General features: G+C 41.9%; 2 protein-coding genes across 2 annotated transcripts in view; one reads left to right on the top strand and one right to left on the bottom strand.

Annotated features, from left to right (window-relative positions):
- LOC139387827 (mannose-P-dolichol utilization defect 1 protein-like) overlaps positions 1 to 23,260 on the top strand; it is a 275,911-nt gene that overhangs the window by 22,461 nt on the left and 230,190 nt on the right. The gene's annotated exons all lie outside the window — the stretch shown is intronic.
- LOC139387824 (nuclear RNA export factor 1-like) lies at positions 107 to 22,190 on the bottom strand. Its single transcript, XM_071134075.1, has 21 exons — positions 21,959 to 22,190; positions 14,174 to 14,399; positions 13,927 to 14,071; positions 13,640 to 13,723; positions 13,280 to 13,384; positions 12,861 to 12,941; positions 12,556 to 12,625; positions 12,352 to 12,440; positions 12,156 to 12,263; positions 11,837 to 11,946; positions 6,266 to 6,302; positions 6,046 to 6,117; positions 5,884 to 5,939; positions 4,673 to 4,780; positions 1,575 to 1,633; positions 1,297 to 1,412; positions 1,169 to 1,211; positions 978 to 1,050; positions 680 to 862; positions 457 to 517; positions 107 to 282 (listed from the first exon to the last, which is right to left on the bottom strand). The coding sequence occupies exons 1-21, from the start codon at positions 21,987 to 21,989 to the stop codon at positions 244 to 246; spliced, it is 1,896 nt and encodes a 631-aa protein (XP_070990176.1). The 5' UTR covers positions 21,990 to 22,190; the 3' UTR covers positions 107 to 243.

Genomic DNA, 23,260 nt, shown 5'->3' with positions numbered 1-23,260 from the left:
AAATCCAGCCAACATGGGCTAGCATAGTCCATGCTGTTCTGAGAGCAAAATGGTTGCTGCCACTCAATATTAGGAAGATGTTCGGTGTGATGAAATAACAAGCCTATTTGAACACGTTAAATCATGTTTAATTATACAAATAATGAAGTATATGTTATCTTGTAATCCAGGAGGATAACTGCATAAGAATCAACAGAAATAAGACCAATGACAATAATTAAAAAGCTTCACAGCCATTCCTGTTCACTTTATGAAAGCGACATCTGGGATCTTTCCATGAGCCTGAGGAGAAACAGTAGAAGTTGTTTTTACTATCTGAAGCCTAAAAGGGTCCATAACATTCGAGGTAAAACAACATTCTGTTAACTAAAGCAACACACATTGCTCCCTTAGATACTTTACTAGGATAAAGATTTGAATCTAGGAATGTTTAGAGTAAAATAAGGAGTTATTTACCTTGAGGTCTGTGAAGACCTGCCCTGCTCGGTTGAAATCCCACTCATTGTCCTGTAGGCACCTGATATACATTGATAAAGTAGGTTAGAACCAATATGAATGCAACATTACACCCACAAAACCCTGTACATGAAAAAACAAAGCAACGCGACAATAGGGGACAGTGTTTGTCACTACTTGAGCCCACTTAAAATCGAATGCAAAGTAAGTGTTTCCCACTTACTTCTGGGACCATTCAAGATTCATGCCGGACTTGAGTGAGAAGGCAGAGAGCATCTCTTGCTGGGGGGCTGAGAGGGTGGGGACAGGACTGCTGGATGGGGTGGGGGCAGGTGCCACAAAGGCCCGACGGATCTCCTCAGTCGTAGCATTGCGCACAAACAGCTCGTCATTCACTATGCAAAGACTTTTGAAACGAGAGGAATACATGAGGTATTTTTTTCCCCATTAGTATCAACATTTTTATTGAGATCAAGACAAAGTACATATCTGGCTGAGTTTTGGCTAGCTGTAGGGCCTACCTTGTCCCTCCAGCTGGCACTGTGACAAACACCCGACAGAAAGCTCTCACAGAGTCGCGGGATTTACCTTCAACTGGCGTGACAGAAGGAGAACGCAACATACATGGTTCATGACTTTTTGGGGAATGAAAATGTGGGAAACAAAACAAACTACATACGTTAACCAAGTTAGAAAAGTTGAACAAACATACCTTCCTTGAACACTCCAGTGACCGTGAACGACAGTAATGTGTTCTACAGGAGTAGGAGAGGGACAGGAGATCAAGGATGGTCATGGGCTTTGAATGTGAATTGATGGTTATAAAAGTATTCCACTCACGGTGAAGGTGTTGACGTCCACAATTAGAGATGCAGTGTCATGCTGCGTTTTGGGCAGTTCGCTCAGGAAAGCCACCACATTCAGACGAGTGTGCTTCAGTAAGCGGAATCGTGTGGCTGAAAGAACAAAGGTTTTCAAATAATTTACTTAGTGTATATAAGCGAACACAATCATGGTGACTTTCACTACCAACAGGTTTACTACATTTGCAAGAGATGACATCATGACAACCATCACTTCTGAAAACTGAAGTAGCGATTCAGAAGCACGAGACTCACTGGGATCCTTGAGCTTTTTCAGGTTGCGACTGTCTTTATGGTAATCTCCAAGACTGCACCTAGACACAAAGGGAGACAGTGACCAACTGACTACCTTAGAAACAGGTGACAAATCGGTGATACTGAGTGACTCAAATCAAATGTTATTTGTCACATGCGCCGAATACAACAGGTGTAGGTAGACCTTAGTGAAATGCTTACTTACCTTAACCAACAATGCAGTTAACACTTATTTAATAGTATTTACTAAAATAAACCAAAATAAATAAATAGAAAAATAAATAATTAAGGAGCAACAATAAAACAGTAGCGTGGCGAAATACAGGGCCTACCGGTACAGTCAATGTGCGGGGGGCACCGGTTTGTGAAGGTAATATCTACATGTAGGTAGAGGTCAAGTGACTGCATGGATAATAAACAGAGTAGCAGCAGTGTAAAAATGGGGGTGGGGTTGGGACAAAGCAAAATGCCTGGGTAGTCATTTGACTTGCTGTTCAGGAGTCTTATGGCTTGGGGGTAGAAGCTGTTAAGAAGCCTTTTGGACCAAGAATTGGTACCGCTTGCCGTGCGGTAGCAGAGAGAACCGTATGACTAGGGAGGCTGCAGTCTTCTGCAATTTTTTGTGGCCTTCCTCTGACACCACCTGGTATAGAGGTCCTGGATGGCAGCAAGCTTGGCCCCAGTGATGTATTGGGCCGTACACACTACCCTCTGTAGTGCCTTGCAGTCAGGGGCCGAGCAGTTGCCATACCAGGCAGTGATGCAACCAGATGCTCTCGATGGTGCAGCTGTAGAACTTTTTGAGAATCTGAGGACCCATGCCAAATCTTTTCAGTCTCCTGAAGGGGAATAGGCGTTGTCGTGCCCTCTTTACGACTGTCTTGGTGTGTTTGGACCATGATAGTTTGTTGGTGATGTGGACACAGAGGAACTTGAAGCTCTCAATCTGCTCCACTGCAGCCCCATTGATGAGAATGGGGACGTGCGCGGTTCCCCTTTTTCTGTAGTTCACAATCATCCCCTTTGTCTTGATCCCGGTGAAGGAGTTTGTTATCCTGGCACTGACCTCCCTATAGGCTGTTTCATCGTTGTCGGTGATCAGGCCTACCTTGTGTCGTCAGCAAACTTAATGGTGTTGGAGTCGTGCTTGGCCATGCAGTCATGAGTGAACAGGGAGTACAGGAGGAGACTGAGCACACACCCCTGAGGGGCCCCTGTGTTGAGGATCAGCGTGGCAGATGTGTTGTTACCTACCCTTACCACCTGGGGGCAGCCCATCAGGAAGTCCAGGATCCAGTTGCAGAGGGAGTTGTTTAGTCCCATGGTTCTTAGCTAATTGATGAGCTTTGAGGGCACTATGGTGTTGAACCCTGAGCTGCAGTCAATGAGCATTCTCACATAGGTGTTCCTTTTGTTCAGGTGAGAAAGGGCAGTGTGAAGTGCAAGAGAGATTGCATAATCTGTGGATCTGTTGGGGCGGTATACAAATTGGGGTGGGTCTAGGGTTTCTGGGATAATGGTGTTTATGTGAGCCATGACCAGCGTTTCCAAGCACTTCATGGCTACATACGTGAATGCTACAGTCGGTAGTCATTTAAGCAGGTTACCTTGGTGTTCTTGGGCACAGGGACAATGGTGGTCTTCTTAAAACATGTTGGTATTACAGACTCGGTCAGGGACAGGTTGAAAATGTCAGTGAAGACACTTGCCAGTTGGTCAGCGCCTGCTCTGAGTACACGTCCTGGTAATCCGTCTGGCCCTGCAACCTCGTGAATGTTTAAAGGTCTTACTCACATCGGCTACGAAGAGCGTGATCACACAGTCGTCCTGAACAGCTAATGCTCTCATGCATGCTTCAGTGTTGCTTGCATCAAAGTTCTTTAGCAAATCTGGCTCGTGTCATTGGGCAGCTCATGGCTGTGCTTCCCTTGGTAGACCGTAATAGTTTGCAAGCCCTGCCACATCCAACAAGCATCGGAGCCAGTGTAGTACAATTCAATCTTAGTTCTGTATTGATGCTTTAACATTTGATGGTTCGTCGGAGGGCATAGTGGGATTTCTTGTTAGACTCCCGCTCCTTGAAAGCAGCAGCTACCCTTTAGTTCAGTGCGGATGTTGCCTGTAATCCATGGCTTCTGGTTGGGGTATGTACGTACAGTCCCGGTGGGGACGATGTCATCAATGCACTTATTGATGAAGTCAGTGACTGATGTGGTGTACCGTCTCTGGATGAGCATTTTCTAGTTTGCGTATGGCCTTATACAGCTCGTTGAGTGTCGTCTTAATGCCAGCATTGGTTTATGGTGGTAAATAGACAGCTACGAAAAATATAGATGCAAACCCTCTCGGTAAATAGTGTTGTTTACAGCTTATCATGAGATACTCTACATCAGGCGTGCAAAACCTTGACATTTTCTTAAAATTAGATTTTGTGCACCAGCTGTTATTTATAAATAGACACAGACCGCCACACTTGGTCTTAATGGAGGCAGCTGTTCTATCTTGCCGATGGACCGAAAACCCCGCCAGCTGTATGTTATCCATGTCGTCTTTCATGCATGACTCTGTGAAACATAAGATATTACAGTTTTTAATGTCCAGTTGGTAGGATAGTCTAGATCGGAGCTCATCCATTTTGTTACCCGATGATTGCACGTTGGCTAATAGGACTGATGGTAGAGGGGGATTACTCACTCGCCGTCGGATCCTTACAAGGCACCCCGACCTACATCCCCGATATCTCTGTCTCTTCTTCATGTGAATGATGTGGATTTGGGCCTTGTCGGGGTGTCTGAAGTAAACCCTTCTCGTCCAACTCGTTAAAGAAAAAAATCATGGTCCAGTACAAGGTGAGTAATCACTGTCCTGATATCCAGATGCTCTTTTCAGTCATAAGTGACGGTGGCAGAAACATTATGTACAAAATAAGTTCAAATTAACGCAAAAACCCCCCACACAATAGCACATTGGTTAGGAGCCCGTAAAACGCTAGCCATCTCCCCCGGCGCCATCTTTATTTTTTTTTGTTGACACTTTATTTTAAACCGTTTATGCATGTGGCTGGAGACAGGGAACATTAATAACTAGCCAAGGGGTACCTGGAGGGGTTCTGCATGGTGAAGGGCATGCTCAAGGAGAAGGTTGCTCCATCGTGGTAGGCATCTAACAAAGGCTGTCTGTCTCCGGAGTCATACACACTGTAGTATCTGGGGGGAAAAGTTGTTCTTTAAAAACTTACATCATAAGAAACACACAACAACTTACATTTCCAATCAGTACAGATAGTATCTATCAAAGCAGATCAATGTGTCTTATTTTTAAAAAAAAATAATGTTTTTTAAAATCATGCTGCATTTTTGTTTTAAACAAAAACAAAGGTGTGTTGTAGTGCATCAGAGCATTTTGGGTTCCGGCTTAGTTGAGATTTGCAAAGGATACATGCGGTAAAGAGGTTAATGGAACGCCGGATTGGCTCACATTTAACAAATCTGATCTAACAATGTGGATATTTGTCAAATCTGTCATGATTGATGTATTGTAACAGGCCCACAATGTGGTTACTACAGTCTGATTTGGATATATTTGGCTGTTTTCACTGCATAACATTTAGAAGTTGTCCCTTTTCAGGGTTTAGAAATTACTGCTAAAATGTTAACTTCCATTTGTATAGCTGGTAGCATAGCTAGTGTAAGAATATTTTGAAGATAAATACACAACGCAGAGGACGATAGGTCAATAGAGGACTAAAAGTCAATATAGTACTAACGATCAATGGAAATAGGGTTTTTTCTGTAATAGGGGATTAATGATCAATGGGTTAGAGACATGGGAGGGATTTCAGTCCAGGACTCATAGCTACATGCAAGTTCTCATTGGTCCAACTTGTTTATACATTGAGCCTGAAATAGGATGCTTTGGGGTCTGTGCTATTGAATAGTAACATCAACTGCTAACACTAGCATACATAAATCAGTGATGTTCAAAGTAGTCTTTAACTGTAATGCAGTTGATTGGTGACGATGACATGAACATGTATAGGGGTTGGCATCCATACAAGCATTATACAATGATTTCTATATCAACATTGTGTGAAATACACATATAAACAATAGCCTAAATGTAGGATAATTTTGCTGGGGGGCAATGAGGTCATTCGTAATCTTTACACCAAGAGTCTCCTTGGCATTTCCATTGCTTTGGTTGAGTTCCATTGACCTCTTTACCGCATCTATAACAGTGTGTAGTGTTTGTATGTATTTGTTCAGTAATGTGTATGCATTTGTGTCCGTGGATTCAACATAAAACTCACTGTTGTAGGAAGCCAACGATGGGAGTCTTGATCTCTTCAGAGCAGAAGTAGCTGGGCTGTGACAGCAGTCGAAGGGTGAGAATTTAAAAGAAAACACTCCTGTTTTGACACACGGTTACATGCAAAGCCCATAAATGAGAACCAATGGTGTGCATGTATTACCTTGCAAGGTGGAAGTGCGGCAGGAGTCACCTCCACATCAAAGACTATGGGCGGGGGGAGATCCTGACCGTCCTAGTGAGAGTTAGAGAGGTCAGGAAGAGAAGACAAAGATGACCAATTGAAGAGATGTAAATTCTTCACAAATACAATAATAATAATATCCAAAATGAGTTGAATTAACAATTGTTGAAATCCTAAAAGCGTTTGATTGAATCCTTACCAGTTTGAGAAGCCTGGGGAACCTCTCTCTCACCTCGCTGTCCGACATTCACAAAAACACAGAAGATAAGAGACAGGAGTTAGTGCTGATTATAAATAGACAGAGTCATCCCCCTAAACACTATTCAACCACAAACACACATACAGTGGCGAGAACAAGTATTTGATAACCTGCAAAATTGGCAGTGTTTCCTACTTACAAAGCATGTAGAGGTCTAATTTTTATCATAGGTACACTTCAACTGTGAGAGACAGAATCTTAAAAAAAAATCCAGAAAATCACATTGTATGATTTTTAAGTAATTAATTTGCATTTTATCACATGACATAAGTATTTGATACATCAGAAAAGCAGAACTTAATATTTGGTACAGAAACATTTGTTTGCAATTAGAGATCATACGTTTCCTGTAGTTCTTGACCGATTTTGGCCCACTCCTCCATACAGACCTTCTCCAGATCCTTCAGGTTTCGGGGCTGTCGCTGGGCAATACGGACTTTCAGCTCCCTCCAAAGATTTTCGATTGGGTTCAGGTCTGGAGACTGGCTAGGCCACTCCAGGACCTTGAGATGCTTCTTACGGAGCCACTCCTTAGTTTCCCTGGCTGTGTGTTTCGGGTTGTTGTCATGCTGGAAGACCCAGCCATGACCCATCTTCAATGCTCTTACTGAGGGAAGGAGGTTGTTGGCCAAGATCTCGCGATACATGGCCCCATCCATCCTCCCCTCAATACGGTGCAGTCGTCCTGTCCCCTTTGCAGAAAAGCATCCCCAAAGAATGATGTTTCCACCTCCATAATTCACGGTTGGGATGGTGTTCTTGGGGTTGTACTCATGCTCATCTTCTTCCTCCTAACACGGCGAGTGGAGTTTAGACCAACAAGCTCTATTTTTGTCTCATCAGACCACATGACCTTCTCCCATTTCTCCACTGGATCATCCAGATGGTCATTGGCAAACTTCAGACGGGCCTGGACATGCACTGGCTTGAGCAGGGGGACCTTGCGTGTGCTGCAGGATTTTAATCCATGACGGCGTAGTGTATTACCAATGGTTTTCTTTGAGACTGTGGTCCCAGCTCTCTTCAGGTCATTGACCAGGTCCTGCCGTGTAGTTCTGGGCTGATCCCTCACCTTCCTCATGATCACTGATGCCCCACGAGGTGAGATCTTGCATGGAGTCCCAGACCGAGGGTGATTGACCGCCATCTTGAACTTCTTCCATTTTCTAATAATTGCACCAACAGTTGTTGCCTTCTCACCAAGCTGCTTGCCTATTGTCCTGTAGCCCATCCCAGCCTTGTGCAGGTCTACAATTTTATCCCTGATGTCCTTACACAGCTCCCTAGTCTTGGCCATTGTGGAGAGGTTGGAGTCTGTTTGATTGAGTGTGTGGACAGGTGTATTTTATACAGGTTCAGAGTTCAAACAGGTGCAGTTAATACAGGTAATGAGTGGAGAACAGGAGGGCTTCTTAAAGAAAAACTAACAGGTCTGTGAGAGATGGAATTCTTACTGGTTGGTAGGTGATCAAATACTTATGTCATGCAATAAAATGCAAATTAATTACTTAAAAATCATACAATGTGATTTTCTGGATTTTTGTTTTAGATTCCATCTCTCACAGTTGAAGTGTACTTATGATAAAAATCACAGACCTCTACATGCTTTGTAAGTAGGAAAACCTGCAAAAATCGGCAGTGTATCAAATACTTGTTCTCTCCACTGGGCGGCAGGGTAGCCTAGTGGTTAGAGCGTTGGACTAGTAACTGGAAGGTTGCAAGTTCAAATCCCCGAGCTGACAAGGTACAAATCTGTCGTTCTGCCCCTGAACAGGCAGTTAACCCACTGTTCCTAGGCTGTCATTGAAAATAAGAATTTGTTCTTAACTGACTTGCCTAGTTAAATAAAGGTAAAAATATATATTTTTAAAAGTATATGCTCATGCACTCACAGCCTCACCCATGGATAAGGATCTCTCATAGCCACCCAAATGTTTATATAATCCCTGTCCATACAGTTAACTGAAATGAGGGGCGGAACTAGGCAGTAAACACCAACATGGACTTGATTCGTCATTATAAACGCATATATTGGTTCGAACTGATTGTTCAGAATAGAACACACCCATTCCTGAACATGACATTGTCAGCTCTGCATATCAGTGGAGAGATTCTCAATTTTACAACGACACATCCTCTTGAACTAATATGAACGGTACAATACAGATAAACCAATACCAAATCAATCTATGACGACAGCCCCTTTATTTATGTATTTTTTTGTGTACTTTTTACCCCAATTTCGTGATATCCAATTGGTAGTTACAGTCTTGTCCCATCACTTCAACTCCCATGCGGACTCGGGAGAGGCGAAGGTCGAGAGCCATGAGTCCTCCGAAACACAACCCTGCCAAGCCACACTGCTTCTTGACACACTGCTCGCTTAACCCGGAAGCCAGCCGCACCAATGTGTTGGAGGAAACACCGTACACCTGGCGACCGTGTCAGCATGCATGCGCCCAGAAGCCACAAGGAGTCGCAAGAGCGCGATGGGACAAGGACATCCCAGCCGGCCATACCCTCCCCTAACCCGGACGATGCTTGGCCAATTGTGTGCCGCCTCATGGGTCTCCCGGTCGCGGCCGGCAGCGACACAGCCCGGGATCGAACCTGGATCTGTAGTGACGCATCTAGCACTGATCAGTGCCTTAAACCGCTGTGCCACTCGGTGGGCCTCGGCCCCCTTTCCTGTGGCAATGTACTCACCCCTTTGTGATGATACTCACCGTCCCCCCCTACACGCCGAAACACACGTTGTCTTGGAAGGGGTGTGAACGTTGGTTGTGAGCGCCCCATACCAACAAGAGACAAATCAGTGCTTTTCACACGTATAGGGGAGTGGCCTGGTGATTGGGAGGGGCCCGTGGTGTGACCAATGTACTTGGTAGAGACCACAAGAGTGAGATTATGGTCAAACCACTCAAATGTTGCATGTTTGAGGTGTCTGACACACACATGTCACAGGACCAAGAGACAGTGAAATGGAATCTAAAGACTGTAGAGGAGGTGATGGAGACTGTTGGAGATGAAAGATTGACATGAATCATGGGTATACACGAGGGGGTTAATCCATTACATTAAGGCTAGTTAAAGTTACACCATGTCGTTTCAGGTAGAAAGGGAAGAGGGAAAACTTATGGTAACAGAAAAGACAGGCATGCTCGATCAAACCAAAACAGCAAAGAGGAGGAGGAGTTCACAAAAAGCTTTGATAGAAGATGCAATTCGACTAGGGTGATTGAGTGGTATGTTAGTCAGCCTTAAGGAATAGAAAATGTGTTATTTGAGGAGACCATGCAAAGCATCCCCTTCAGATGAAGAAAAGACAAATAGAAAAGAAAAGAAACAGAAAGAGCTGGGCCCTGAGCGCCACTACAGATCATTACAGGAGGAACCTCTGTTGCTAGCATTGATTAATGCAAGAATGATACTGCATATATCTTACACAAGATTTTTGGTGCCACAAATAAATACAATTTTGGACCCCACTTCAACTTTAACATTTTGGGGGTGGTTAAACAAATAGGGCATCCAAGCCCTATTAAACAAACATTTTTCTTTTTAGGGAAACTAGTTGAGAGGGATATCTGAGGAAGGACCAAACGAGTCATAAACTTTATCAGTGACCATTCTGAGGTGACTGCATGTGTTTATGACCACAGAATAAACATTAAGTGTTATATCCTTAACCGGAAATTAACTTAATATTAGAAATCCCACTAATTGAGGGTCTCTTGATACATCTTTGTGTCCCTCGTTCTCAAAGCCTCTCCTTCACTCCAGCTGTTACATTCTGAGATGTGTCTACCAACTTGTGGCACAAACAAGCCTTGAAGGCATGTTAGATTTAAGGGAATTATGAGAAAGCTTGTATTTGGGGACTCTGCATGGCTTTTTGGAAACCTCTCTCCCGCACCAACCCCAGGCCTGTAGCGCAAATCTTTGTTCTTTACTTCAATGTCTTCTTCGTTCAGCATATACTGTACGTATCAAAGTGCATACGTACGTAGGTATGATGTGGCCAGATGCACGACTGTGCCTGTCTTAGGTTGTCCCGGTATCAAAGGTGGGATCTTACCCGTCATTGGCTAACCAGCCCTCTTCACTGGCCACATTTCATGACCCATATAGGGGAGGATGAGAGGATGTACCAACACCATGTTCCCATATGAATCTTTAATATATAAACACACACACTATATGCCATTTGGTAGATGCTTTGATCCAAAGCGACTTACAGGCTTGCATTCATACATTTTACGTATGGGTGGTCCCGGGAATCAAACTCACTACCCTGGAGTTACAAGCGTCATGCTCTATCACCTGAGCTACAAAAGGATTCCTTTCCAAAATGCCATTTTAGTGATCCAAGTTCTTCCCAAAGTATGAGTCTCATTCACAATGCTGTGGTCAGTATTATCCATGCCAAGTTATGTATGCTAGAGGTAGTGGCTCTTGAAATTTAAATTGTCAGGATTTTGTTAAAAAAAATAATACAGGGGTGCCTGTAGGGGGCACAGGTCCATCTTCACGGTAGAAAACAAATGGAGGAAAGATCAGCTGCTGAGTTTCAGAGAGGGAAAGCGTGAGATCAGTTGAGACAGACAACAAAAAGAGAGTACCCAGACAGACAGTTAAACCTGCATCTAGAAGGGGGCAGGGGTGTAGAAATAATTGAAATGATAGCCATTTTCCTCAACTAAAACCATCAAATCAAAATGCATTTGTCACATACACATGGTTAGCAGATGTTAATGCGAGTGTAGTGAAATGCTTGTGCATGCGTTTGTTGGCTGGTTAATATTGAGCTATATAGTATGAAGAGGTTCATGGTTTGATCATGTCAACATGGGTACATATGGCATGCACCTAAAATAAAAAGAATCATAAATGTGGCTTTACATTTGAACTGAGGTGCAGCCCCACCAGCATCGAGTAGGCTATTTGTGCGATTTCAACACTTGCCCAAGAACAGATAATGTCAAGTCTTAACAACTTAATCACCACCTATGTTATTGTAGTAATGTGAGAGGGCTCAGTGAGACTCTCTGATAGCATGGTGATCAACTAGTCACTCCGGTTCCTTCGAAGTTGAGCGTTGTGCTGCTATTCAGTAGTACCAGACCAAACATGTCCTTCCTGGCTCATATAATCCATAAACAACATGTGATATCCCACAGAGTAGGGCTTTCCTGAATACAGTCAAGTTACCCCCTGAAATACAGGGAATAGAATGAACTATCCCCCCTCCCAGCCATCTCACAATACACTGTCAACAGCCTACCATTACCCACCCAGCCAACGATCTCACAACACACTGTCAACAGCCTACCATTACCCACCCAGTCATCCTGAGCACATCACACCATCAACAGCCTACCATTACCCACCCAGCCATCCTGAGCACATCACACCGTCAACAGCCTACCATTACCCACCCAGCCATCCTGAGCACATCACACCGTCAACAGCCTACCATTTCCCACCCAGCAGTCCTGAGCACAGACTGACCTGATGTATGAAGCCTGGTCCTTGAAATAGTCACAAAGGGGGTTCCTCTCCAGCCATAACTCCACCAGCTTAAGACCCTTGATCCTGTCCAGCTCGCGCTCTGTCTTTAACTGGAATGATGGCCGGAAAAGAACATCCAATAAAACAGCCAGGTGTTACTCACAAGAACAGACACCGAGAGAAAACTCCTAGTCCCAGTCAATTGACTAAATTAATTATGTGGATAACTGAAAAGTAAGAGGAGACTTTGTGCAGTCCCAGTAAAGGTCAGTGCTGGGGTTAGGTCCCGTTGAGCCACAACCAGACCCAGTCTCCTCACCTCGTTATGAGAAAGGTTGAGTGTCTTCAGGTTGGGAACCTTGTTGACCAGCTCTGACAGGTCATCCAGCCTAAATAGCTTGTTGTTGCTAAGGTTCAGACAAACAAGCTGTGGAAGGAAAGGAGAAGGGATAAGTGGAGAGGAAGGCATCCATATTCTTTCATTATTCAGCTACAAGGACTGACCACATCCATACCTCTGGAATATTCTCCTCAATTATCTTAATAACAGCACGCATGGAGTTCTTTCTGTTCAAAGTCACATCAATGTTCTGGGACACCAGGTCTGTGGAAATCAGGGAAGTATAGGAGTGTTGGATGGCACTACCAGAATACAGGTCGTATAAAGCAAATACAACATTGAAAAACGTTTGATGTGACTAATTGCTCTTGCCGTGTACCTGGGTCTATCCGGATGTTGTTCAAGTCCAGCGCTTGTTGAGAGCCATCAAAACGTTTAGCCATGCATTGCTAATGAGGGAAAGACAGTTTTACGCATTCAGCCCTTACACCTCTCTATACATGAAACTAAATAATGAATGTTGCACTATTATCATTAGCGGGTACTTGAAAGAATAGGAGGCATTACTAAGTAGAGTTGAAGGAAAGAAAAAAGTAATAACCTTGCTGATGGCTCTAATATCAATACAATAATGTTATTTAAACAATCACTCCTCCTATTCGAGAGCTGGTCTCCTCATCTTACCTTCAGGTGCTCCAGATCAGCTGGCTTTAGTTCAGACTGAAGAAAGGAGGGTGGAGGACAGGGATTCATCAGTACAGTCACCTGGACAAGATGGAGGATGGAGGAGTGAATGACATGTTTTTTAATGACTATCCCCAGGGGGAAATGGTTATGTCCTAGAATTTCTATTGAAAGCCCTTTACGAAGCCCTAATCATTAACCACAGCCTTACCGTGACCCCTTCTCAAGGTCCTATTTATTGATGGTCCCATCCTTATTGATTGTCATCAAACTTAACTCTGACGCCAACCTTGTTGCTTAAAACTTCTGCTGGAGTTATTAATGTGTTCATGTCTGGTGTCCAGTCTGCCAGAAATATCCCGCCTAACACCATTTGATAAAACGGTCGGTTTTGTGGAGAAAAAAAAATAAAATAGTACCTTGTAGCCCTCTTTGTCTGTGATCTTCCGTGATACCTTAAACAAGGCATTCGCAGTCGTGGAATCATCAATAAAGAACTCTGCTCGGTTTCCCTCTACGTGGTACTTTAGAAAACAGAGGTGAAAAAAGAGAATGCCAATAAAAATGAAGCTATTTCAGGGGAATGAAACTAAGCCCAGTGTTTCCCCTAGAATTTATTTCAGCAGTGGTGGCAGAGGTAAATAAAACATTTATTTTGTATATATTTTTTTAGTTGCAGTGGAGGCACAGCTGCTAAATGTATAAAGGGGAAACACTGCTCAGTCTATTTCTGGATTAGATTGACTAACAAAAAGAGCCCCTAGGCAGCAGTCACTTACATGTACTGGGGTGAAGGGCATGGAGCAGATATTCTGCAGTGCTGTTATCAGCCAGTCTTTGTCGTATTTCTTTCCATAGGGGACCTGCAAGAGACACAATTTAGCATTGACTAAGTACAATCCAATCAATGACAGTTTAGTGAATCTGTAAAGCTACCCTATTATTTTACAGTCTTTCCATAGGGGACCTGCAAGAGACACAATTTAGCATTGACTAAGTACAATCCAATCAATGACAGTTTAGTGAATCTGTAAAGCTACCCTATTATTTTACAATGTGGACTCACAGACATCTTGAACCAGTTCTTGCGGCCACCTCCACCTCCATCCCCTCCTTTGTTATTCCCACGACCCCTGTGACCTCCTCCACCACCTCTGCGGCCCCGGTCATATCGGTCGTCACCACGCCGATTTGGCCTTCCATAAGGGTTACTAGCAGGGGAAAAAACATGAGGGTGGATAAAGGATAACTTCTAAGATCAAACCTAAAAACATGTTCAGTGAAATAGTCTGTCTTCAGCCTGACAAACTCACAATCTGTGTTGGGAGGATCCATCTTGGGAGTTGCTGTCCGCCATTGCCACATCTCCATCCTCATCGTCGAATCTCGCTCTGGGTCCCGGGCCGCCGCCGCCTCTTTGGCTACCACGATGTCTTGGTCTTGGCCCTACTGGCCCCTGGTCACTATACATAGGGGCCCTGAAAGGCCCTCTGCCTTTACGGTTGCGAACCTTTTGTCCTCCAACTCGGTCATCGTGATCTGATGGACAAAGAGTCACTATAGTAAGCTTTGAGTTCACAGAAAATGAAATTTAACCAAACTACAGCAATTATTAGCCAAGTAATGGTCCAGATCTGGTCTGTCATCTTCGTTTGATATCATGCATGTTTGGCAAGAGCGCGAGCTGGGCGATTCCACACCAGGAAGGCCCTTCTGGCATTTCTCACATATAAACTTCATTGGGAGGAAGGATGTTTGATATGCTTTATTATGAAATACAATGTCACAAATGTATTCAACATTACAAATACTAATATCTTAAAAGTACTTTTTGGATTTTGCTTAATTTTAGACATATTGTTTAAAAGTGCTACACAGAATTTCTCCCCTATGTGGAAGCTAGGGAGAATCGAGGACTCGCACTTGAGCCTTTTACTTTCAGTTTTGCTCCACCAGCTTCAAACAGCTCTAAAAATGATATTTTTTGTTATTGAAAATATATTTCACAGCAATTTAGATGGTACAATGATTCCCTAAACTATTCAGTGCTTGTTTTTTTCTCTCACATATACGTAAATTGAGCGAACAGTGTAGAATTTTAGTAACCAGGAAACTACATAGCAATTTCTATACTGAACAAAAATTGAAAAATGCCACATGCAACAATTAACGATTTTACTGAATTCCAGAAAAATTTTAAAAAATTAATTATGCCATAATCTATGGATTTCACATGACTGGACAGGGGAGCCGCCATGGGTGGTCCTGGAAGGGCATAGGCCCACCCACTGGGGAGCCAGGAATAGCCATTCAGAATGAGTTTTCCCCCACAAAAGGGCTTTACTATGGACAGAAATACTCCTCAGCTGGTGGCAGTGTGGCCGTTTAGACGTACTGCCAAATTCTCTAAAACAACGTTGGAGACAGCTTATGGTAGAGAAATTAACATTCAATTATCTGGCAACAGCTCTGTTGGACATTCCTGCAGTCTGCATGACAATTGCACGCTCCCTAAAAACTTGAGACATTGTGGCATTGTGTTGTGTGACAAAACTGCACATTTTAGAGTGCACAGGTATACCTGTGTAGTGATCATGCTGTTTAATCAGCTTCTTGATATGCCACACCTGTCAGGTGGATATTGGCAAAGGAGAAATGATCACTAACAGGGATGTAAACAAATGTGTGTATTTTTGAGAAGCGTTTGTGTGTGGAAAATATCTGGAATCTTTTATTTTAGCTCATGTAACATGGGCGCAACACTTTACATGTTGCATTAATATTTTGGTTCGGTTAATATTGGCCGTTTGACCCGATTTCCACTAGATAACACAGCCACAAATTTTAAAACCCCTTGAAGTATAAAACAATATATCAATCTACTCATTAAATATTTGGAAACCAATGGTTTGGGGTAGAAATATACACTATAGACTACAATATATGCAAAGTTCATATTGAACAATATTTCTTCATCATTTACATTCTGTATATAAGGGCGCTTTTTGTGCTACTGTAACCTAAGCCCACCTGAGATTCATGTAAAATTACAAAAATGGCATCTATGTCAAACAATGCAAAGTTAATTTAACAGTAAAATAACATCAAATGCATTTAAAAATGTAAGCTGTGAATTCCTGAAATATATTATCTTGTTGTAGTTCACCAAGTTATGTTGCTACTGTGTGACTGACAAGCAGGCACACACACATAGCATGAGAAACCCATATTTTCAATTGGCATTAGATGGTAATTAATGTCCATGAAATAAGCCATCATGTGCATATATCAGCAAATTAATTCCTTAATTTTACCTAAAGTATGATCACTTATCTGAGAAGCTACAAAAAATATCTGAAAATCTGTTCGAGGGTCGCCTCCACACCAAAGTTTTTTGTCGCTTTGAAAATTGACCACCAGTGGGAATTTACAAAAAACTATCAATAACATAACATAAAACAATAACATAAAACATTGATTAGGTTAGAATAAAAACATATGGCCATAACAACCAGATTAATTGGTTAAAACATTAAACAGTAGAACATAAAGTTTTTTATTGTAATTCAAAGATGGAAGGGGGCGTAATGGGTATGTGGGCTTAAAGGGTACACTACCCTAATCTGCACAGCCGGTAATACACGTCACCTAGCGACCGTTTTTTATACATAAAATAATTCCCTTGCGCAACAAGAAGTTGCCCCCATTCCTCCTGCTAATTGGGTAAGTATTGCAACATTTTGGTTGTCTGAGCGAGGGAGATGCTGTAAATTAAGAGGACTATGTATGAAAGATGAGATGTTGAGGATTATAATAAATACTGCTTTGATCTCATACAAGCAAGCCAAACACCTGCGAGTCCAAATGTGCACTTCACATTTCCATATCATAAATAGTGACAACATTTATAATTACTATGTTTGATGTACAGTTACAAGATGACATGGTGTCATACCCTGGGTTGATCTGAACAGAATGAGCCTGTGTGTTTGTCTATTGTGAAGACAATTTGCCATGGCACACGCAACTGAATGCACTCAAGACCACTTTCTATGTGCACCAAAATCATGATCCGTTTCCCTGAATTGTATTGTGAAAACCTAACACTGTAATATAGTATTTTATAACTTACAGTTGAAGTCGGAAGTTTACATAAACTTAGGTTGGAGTCTTTAAAATTCGTTTTTCAACCACTCCACAAATGTATTGTTAACAAACTATAGTTTTGGCAAGTCGGTTAGGACTAGAGGTCGACCGATTATGATTATTGGAGGACCAAAAAAAGGCGATACCGATTAAATCGTACAATTTATTTATTTATTTGTAATATGTATTTGTTATTTGTAATGACAATTACAACAATACTGAATTAACACTTATTTTAACTTAATATAATACATCAATAAAATCAATTTAGCCTCAAATAAATAATGAAACATGTTCAATTTGGTTTAAATAATGCAAAACAAAGTGTTGGAGAAGAAAGTAAAAGTGCAATATGTGCCATGTAAAAAAACTAACGTTTAAGTTCCTTGCTCAGAACATGAGAACATATGAAAGTTGGTGGTTCCTTTTAACATGAGTCTTCAATATTCCCAGGTAAGAAGTTTTAGGTTGTAGTTATTATAGGACTATTTCTCTCCATACCATTTGTATTTCATATACCTTTGACTATTGGATGTTCTTATAGGCACTATAGTACTGCCAGTGTAACAGTATAGCTTCCGTCCCCCTCCTCGCCCCTACCTGTGCTCGAACCAGGGACACATCGACAACAGCCACCCTCGAAGCACCGTTACCCATCGCTCCACAAAAGCAGAGCAAGGGGAATAACTACTTCAAGGTCTCAGAGCGAGTGACGTCACCGATTGAAACGTTATTAGCGCGCACCCCGCTAACTAGCTAGCCATTTCACATCGGTTACACCAGCCTAATCTCAGGAGTTGATAGGCTTGAAGTCATAAACAGCTCAATGTTTGAAGCACAACGAAGAGCTGCTGGCAAATGCACAAAAGTGCTATTTGAATGAATGCTTAGGAGCCTGCTGCTGCATACCACCGCTCAGTCTGACTGCTCTATTAAATATCAAATCAGACTTAATTATAACATAATAACACAAAGAAATACGAGCCTTAGGTGATTAATATGGTCAAATCCAGAAACTATCATTTCAAAAACAAAACGTTGATACTTTCAGTGAAATACGGAACCGTTCTGTATTTTATCTAACTGGTGGCATCCCCAAGTCTAAATATTGCTGTTACATTGCTCAACCGTCAATGTTATGTCATAATTATGTACAATTCTGGCAAATTAATTACGGTCTTTGTTCGGAAGAAATGGTCTTCACATAGTTCGCAACGAGCCAGGCGGCCCAAACTGCCTCATATACCCTGACTTTGCTTGCACGGAACGCTAGAGAAGTGACACAGTTTCCCTAGTTAAAAGAAATTAATGTCAGCAGGCAAAATTAACTAAATATGCAGGTTTAAAAATATATACTTGTGTATTGATTTTAAAGAAAGGCGATGTTTATGGTTAGGTACACATTGGTGCAACGACAGTGCTTTTTCGCAAATGCGCTTGTTAAATCATCAAGTAGGCTGTGATTTGATGAGAAATTAACTGGCACCGTACCAATTATATGCAACGCAGGACAAGCTAGATAAACTAGTAATATCATCCACCATGTGTAGTTAACTAGTGATTATGTAAGATTAATTGTTTTTTATAAGATAAGTTTAATGGTAGCTAGCAACTTATTTTGGCTTATTGCAGCACTTGCGTAACAGGTAGTCAGCCTGCCACGCAGGCTCCTCGTGCAATGTAATCGGCCACAATCGGTGTCCAAAAATGCAGATTACCAATTGTTATGAAAACTTGAAATCGGCCCTAATTAATCGGCCATTCGGATTAATCGGTCGACCTCTAGTTAGGACATCTACATGACAAGTAATTTTTCCAACTGTTTACAGACAGATATCACTTATAATTCACTGTATCACAATTCAAGTGGGTCAGAAGTTTACATATACTAAGTTGACTGTGCCTTTAAAACAGCTTGGAAAATTTCAGAAAATTATGTCATGGCTTTAGAAGCTTCCGATAGGCTAATTGACATAATTTGAGTCAATTGGAGGTGTACCTGTGGATGTATTTCAAGGCCTACCTTCAAACTCAGTGCTTGACATGGTGGAAAAATCAAAAGAAATCAGCCAAGACCTCAGAAAAACAATTGTAGACCTCCACAAGTCTGGTTCATCATTGGGATCAATTTCCAAACGCCTGAAGGTACCACGTTCATCTGTACAAACAATAGTACGCAAGTATAAACACCATGGGATCACGCAGCCGTCATACCGCTCAGGAAGGAGACGCGTTCTGTCTCCTAGAGATGAATGTACTTTTGTGTGAAAAGTGCAAATCAATCTCAGAACAACAGCAAAAGGGCCTTGTGAAGATACTCGAGGAAACACGTATAAAAGTATCTATATCCACAGTAAAACGAGTCCTATATCGACATAACCTGAAAGGCCACTTAGCAAGGAAGAAGCCACTGCTCCAAAACCACCATAAAAAAGCCAGACTACGGTTTGCAACTGCACGTGGGGACAAATATCATACTTTTTGGAGAAATGTCCTCTGGTCTGATGAAACAAAAATATAACTGTTTGGCTATAATGATCATCGTTATGTTTGGAGTAAAAATGGGGAGGCTTGCAAGCCGAAGAACACCATTCCAACTGTGAAGCACGGGGGTGGCAGCATCATGTTGTGGAGGTGCTTTGCTGCAGGAGGGACTGGTGCACTTCACAAAATAAATGGCTCATGAGGAAGCAAAATTATGTGGATTTATTGACGCAACGTCTCAAGACATCAGTCAGGAAGTTAAAGCTTGGTCGCAAATGGGTCTTCCAAATGGACAATGACCCCAAGCATACTTCCAAAGTTGTGGCAAAATGGCTTAAGGACAACAAAGTCAAGGTATTGGAGTGGCCATCACAAAGCCCTGACCTCAATCCTATAGAAAATTTGTGGGCATAACTGAAAAAGTGTGTGCGAGCAAGGACGCCAAGAAACCTGACTCAGTTACACCAGCTCTGTCAGGAGGAATGGGCCAAAATTCACCCAACTTACTGTGGGAAGCTTGTGGAAAGCTACCCGAAATGTTTGACCCAAGTTCAACAATTTAAAGCCAATGCTACAAAATACTAATTTAGTGTATGTACACTTCTGACCCACTGGGAATGTGATGAAAGAAATAAGCTCAAATAAATCACTCTTTACTATTATTCTGACATTTCACATTCTTAAAATAAAGTTGTGATCCTAACTGACCTAAGACAGGGAATTTTAACTAGGATTAAATGTCAGGAATTGTGAAAAACTGACTTTAAATGTATTTGGCTAAGGTGTATGTAAACTTCCGACTTCAACTGTAGCTAATCATGGTGCCAATAGAACAAGCTTTCAAATGAAGAAGCTTTCATAACACCGAGATTGCGATTTATAACAGACCGTTTTTGGATTGCACAAACAGTAATTGTGGGGGGGGGGGGGGAGCACATACTTGAAGACATGAGCCATGAAAGTGCATTGAAATTACTTAGGACCTGTGCACACTGGAGGCACCAGTTAGTGCTCTCACTCAAACCCTTGTCACTTTGTTGTCTTTTGTTGCAATTACCCCACATTTTCCAGGAATATTCTAATGTTACTGAATGTATCCAGAATATTTTCAGATTTATCGATCAACAAATGTGGCAAAAAGTACAGTAACTGTGAAACACAAATGCAACAGTGTAATGTCTGGATTCAGTCATGTCAGGTGAACTGTTGTGTCTTCACCTTTAGTCTAATAATTTTCTAATAATCTCCAAACTGTTCCATTTCAATTGCTACCATGGTTATTCATTTCATATGTCTTCTGTAAGAAACATTTCAATTTAGCCTTATCCATATAGGCCAATTCCCATGTGCGTAAAGGGTTAATAAAACACAATTTTCCACCACCACTTTCAGACAATTCCTGGATGTTGCGCACTGCGTTAAGCCAATCAGGTTGCAGCAGTCTGTTATTTACCCCTGGCTGAACATAGTATGAAATATCAGGAAGTACTGTATCATTAGTCCCTCTTTCATGGTGGTGGGAAAATTGTGTTTTATTAAAAGGGGCAATCTGCAGTTGTTTCTGAATTAATTAAATGTACCCATTAAATCTTGAAAAATATGACACTAGGCCATTGGCCTAGTGGTTAGAGCGTTGGACTAGTAACCAAAAGGTTGCAAGATCGAATCCCCGAGCCGACGAGGTATAAATCCTAGGAACGGTGGGTTAACTGCCTTGTTCAGGGGCAGTTAGGCCGTCAATGAAAATAAGAATCTGTTCTTCACCGACTTGTCTAGTTAAATAAAAGGGTAAATCAATTTTTTAAATAGCTTCAACTGTCGTACCCCATCACAATAGAACATAAGCTTTTTTCACTCCAAAGTCATGTAAACAAACACTATATAGCCTCAAAACATGGTTAAAACCATCAACTTGACGCTTGATCATTCCTTGTCTATGAATTTAAGAGTAGTTACATTTCTCCAGCCCTATCCCTCAGGTGTTTATTAATTTATTTATGGGCCTTCGTGGTGTGGAATCGCCCAATTCTCGCTGTACTACGCAGACACGTTTTCAGCCAAATTTCAATGTTGTGATGTAGCTAGAGCGCTAGTTGTGAAATTACTCAACATTGATGTTGGCTACAGTAACTAGTTACCTACGTCTATAACACAGGTGATGTTAGCCAACTAGGTGTGTTGTCATATAAAAATGTATCTGCACACGCACCATGGTCCTGAGTAAAACAATGCGCTAATATAAAGGTTCTAGCTAACTAGCTTCTAAAGTTTAACCACAGCTAGCTAATTACTTTATATTGCTAGCTACCTACCAAGCTAAATCATTTATAGGTAGTGTCAACTCCTAGTTATCCAATTCAGAACACGTCGTATTACGAAAGAAAAGTAGCTGGCAAAGAATAACATTGTTGTTTACAGGTAGCTAGTTAGCTACGTTCGTTAACGATAGCTAGCTAACATCAACGTACCGTTATAACGTGAATCGTCGGCTGTTGACATAGTCAGGAACCGAACACCCACGTAACTCCAATAATAGTGGGTATTGTTAGTTCTATATGTACAGCAAATGTGCGCTTATCGTCCGTGAATAGTTAGCAAAGACATTCGCTTTGTTCGTAACATGCAATGTAGCTTTACGGCCCCGCCGTCTGAGCATGTGCAATGGTTTCGAACTCGCTTTGCTCACGACCCTCTGGTAATGACCTCATGGACACTTATTTCTCAAACGTGAAAAAACAGTTCTCACACATTTTCATGATATATTTCTTAAATGTACGTATTATTTGTTTGTGTATGGTCCTCTGATGTTGGATCTCAACATCTCAAAAAAAAGTGTTTTGTTCCATAGTAGGCCTACAAATCAACCTGTAATAAAGCGTCCCAGAGTATGAATGCTGACCTAGGATCAGTTTGGCATTTTAGATGATAGTGAATTGACAATGGGTACCTGGTCCTAGATCAGCACCCCTACTCTGAGACGCTTTGTAAGTGCGGACCCTGGTCCCAGATCTGTTTGTGCTCTTGACAACTCCATCGTTCATCGTAAAGCCAACATTTTTTTGAAAAGAGTAGTCAACAGTTTACATTATGACCAATCGATAAGTTACATCAAATCAAATGTTATTGGTCACATACACATGGTTAGCAGATGTTAATGTGAGTGTAGCGAAATGCTTGTGCTTCTAGTTCGGACAGTGCAGTAATATCTAACAAGTAATCTAACAATTCCACAACAACTACCTAATACACACAAATCTAAATAAGAATATATACATATAAATATATGGATGAGCAATGACCGAGTGGCATAGGGAAGATGCAATAGATGGTATAAAATACAGTATATACATACAAGATGAGTAATGTAAGATATGTAAACATTATTAAAGTGGAATTATTTACTAGTGATCCATTTATTAAAGTGGCCAATGATTTGAGTCTGTATGTAGGCAGCAGCCTCTCTGAGTTAGTGATGGCTGTATAACAGTCTGATGGCCTTGAGATAGAAGCTGTTTTTCAGTCTTTCGGGTTCCAGCTTTGATGCACCTGTACTGACCTCACCCTCTGGATGGTAGAGGGGGGAACAGGCAGTGGCTCGGGTGGCTGTTGTCCTTGATGATCTCTTTGGCCTTCCTATGACATTGGGTGCTGTAGGTGTCCTGGAGGGCAGGTAGTTTGCCCCTGGTGATGTGTTGTGCAGACCGCACCACCCTCTGGAGAGCCTTGTGGTTGAGGGCGGTGATACAGCCTGACAGGATGCTCTCAATTGT

This window comes from Oncorhynchus clarkii, chromosome 29 (genome assembly GCF_045791955.1).
Source record: "Oncorhynchus clarkii lewisi isolate Uvic-CL-2024 chromosome 29, UVic_Ocla_1.0, whole genome shotgun sequence".
NCBI classification, from domain to species: Eukaryota; Metazoa; Chordata; class Actinopteri; order Salmoniformes; family Salmonidae; genus Oncorhynchus; species Oncorhynchus clarkii.
This window is presented reverse-complemented; position numbering and strand designations above follow the sequence as displayed.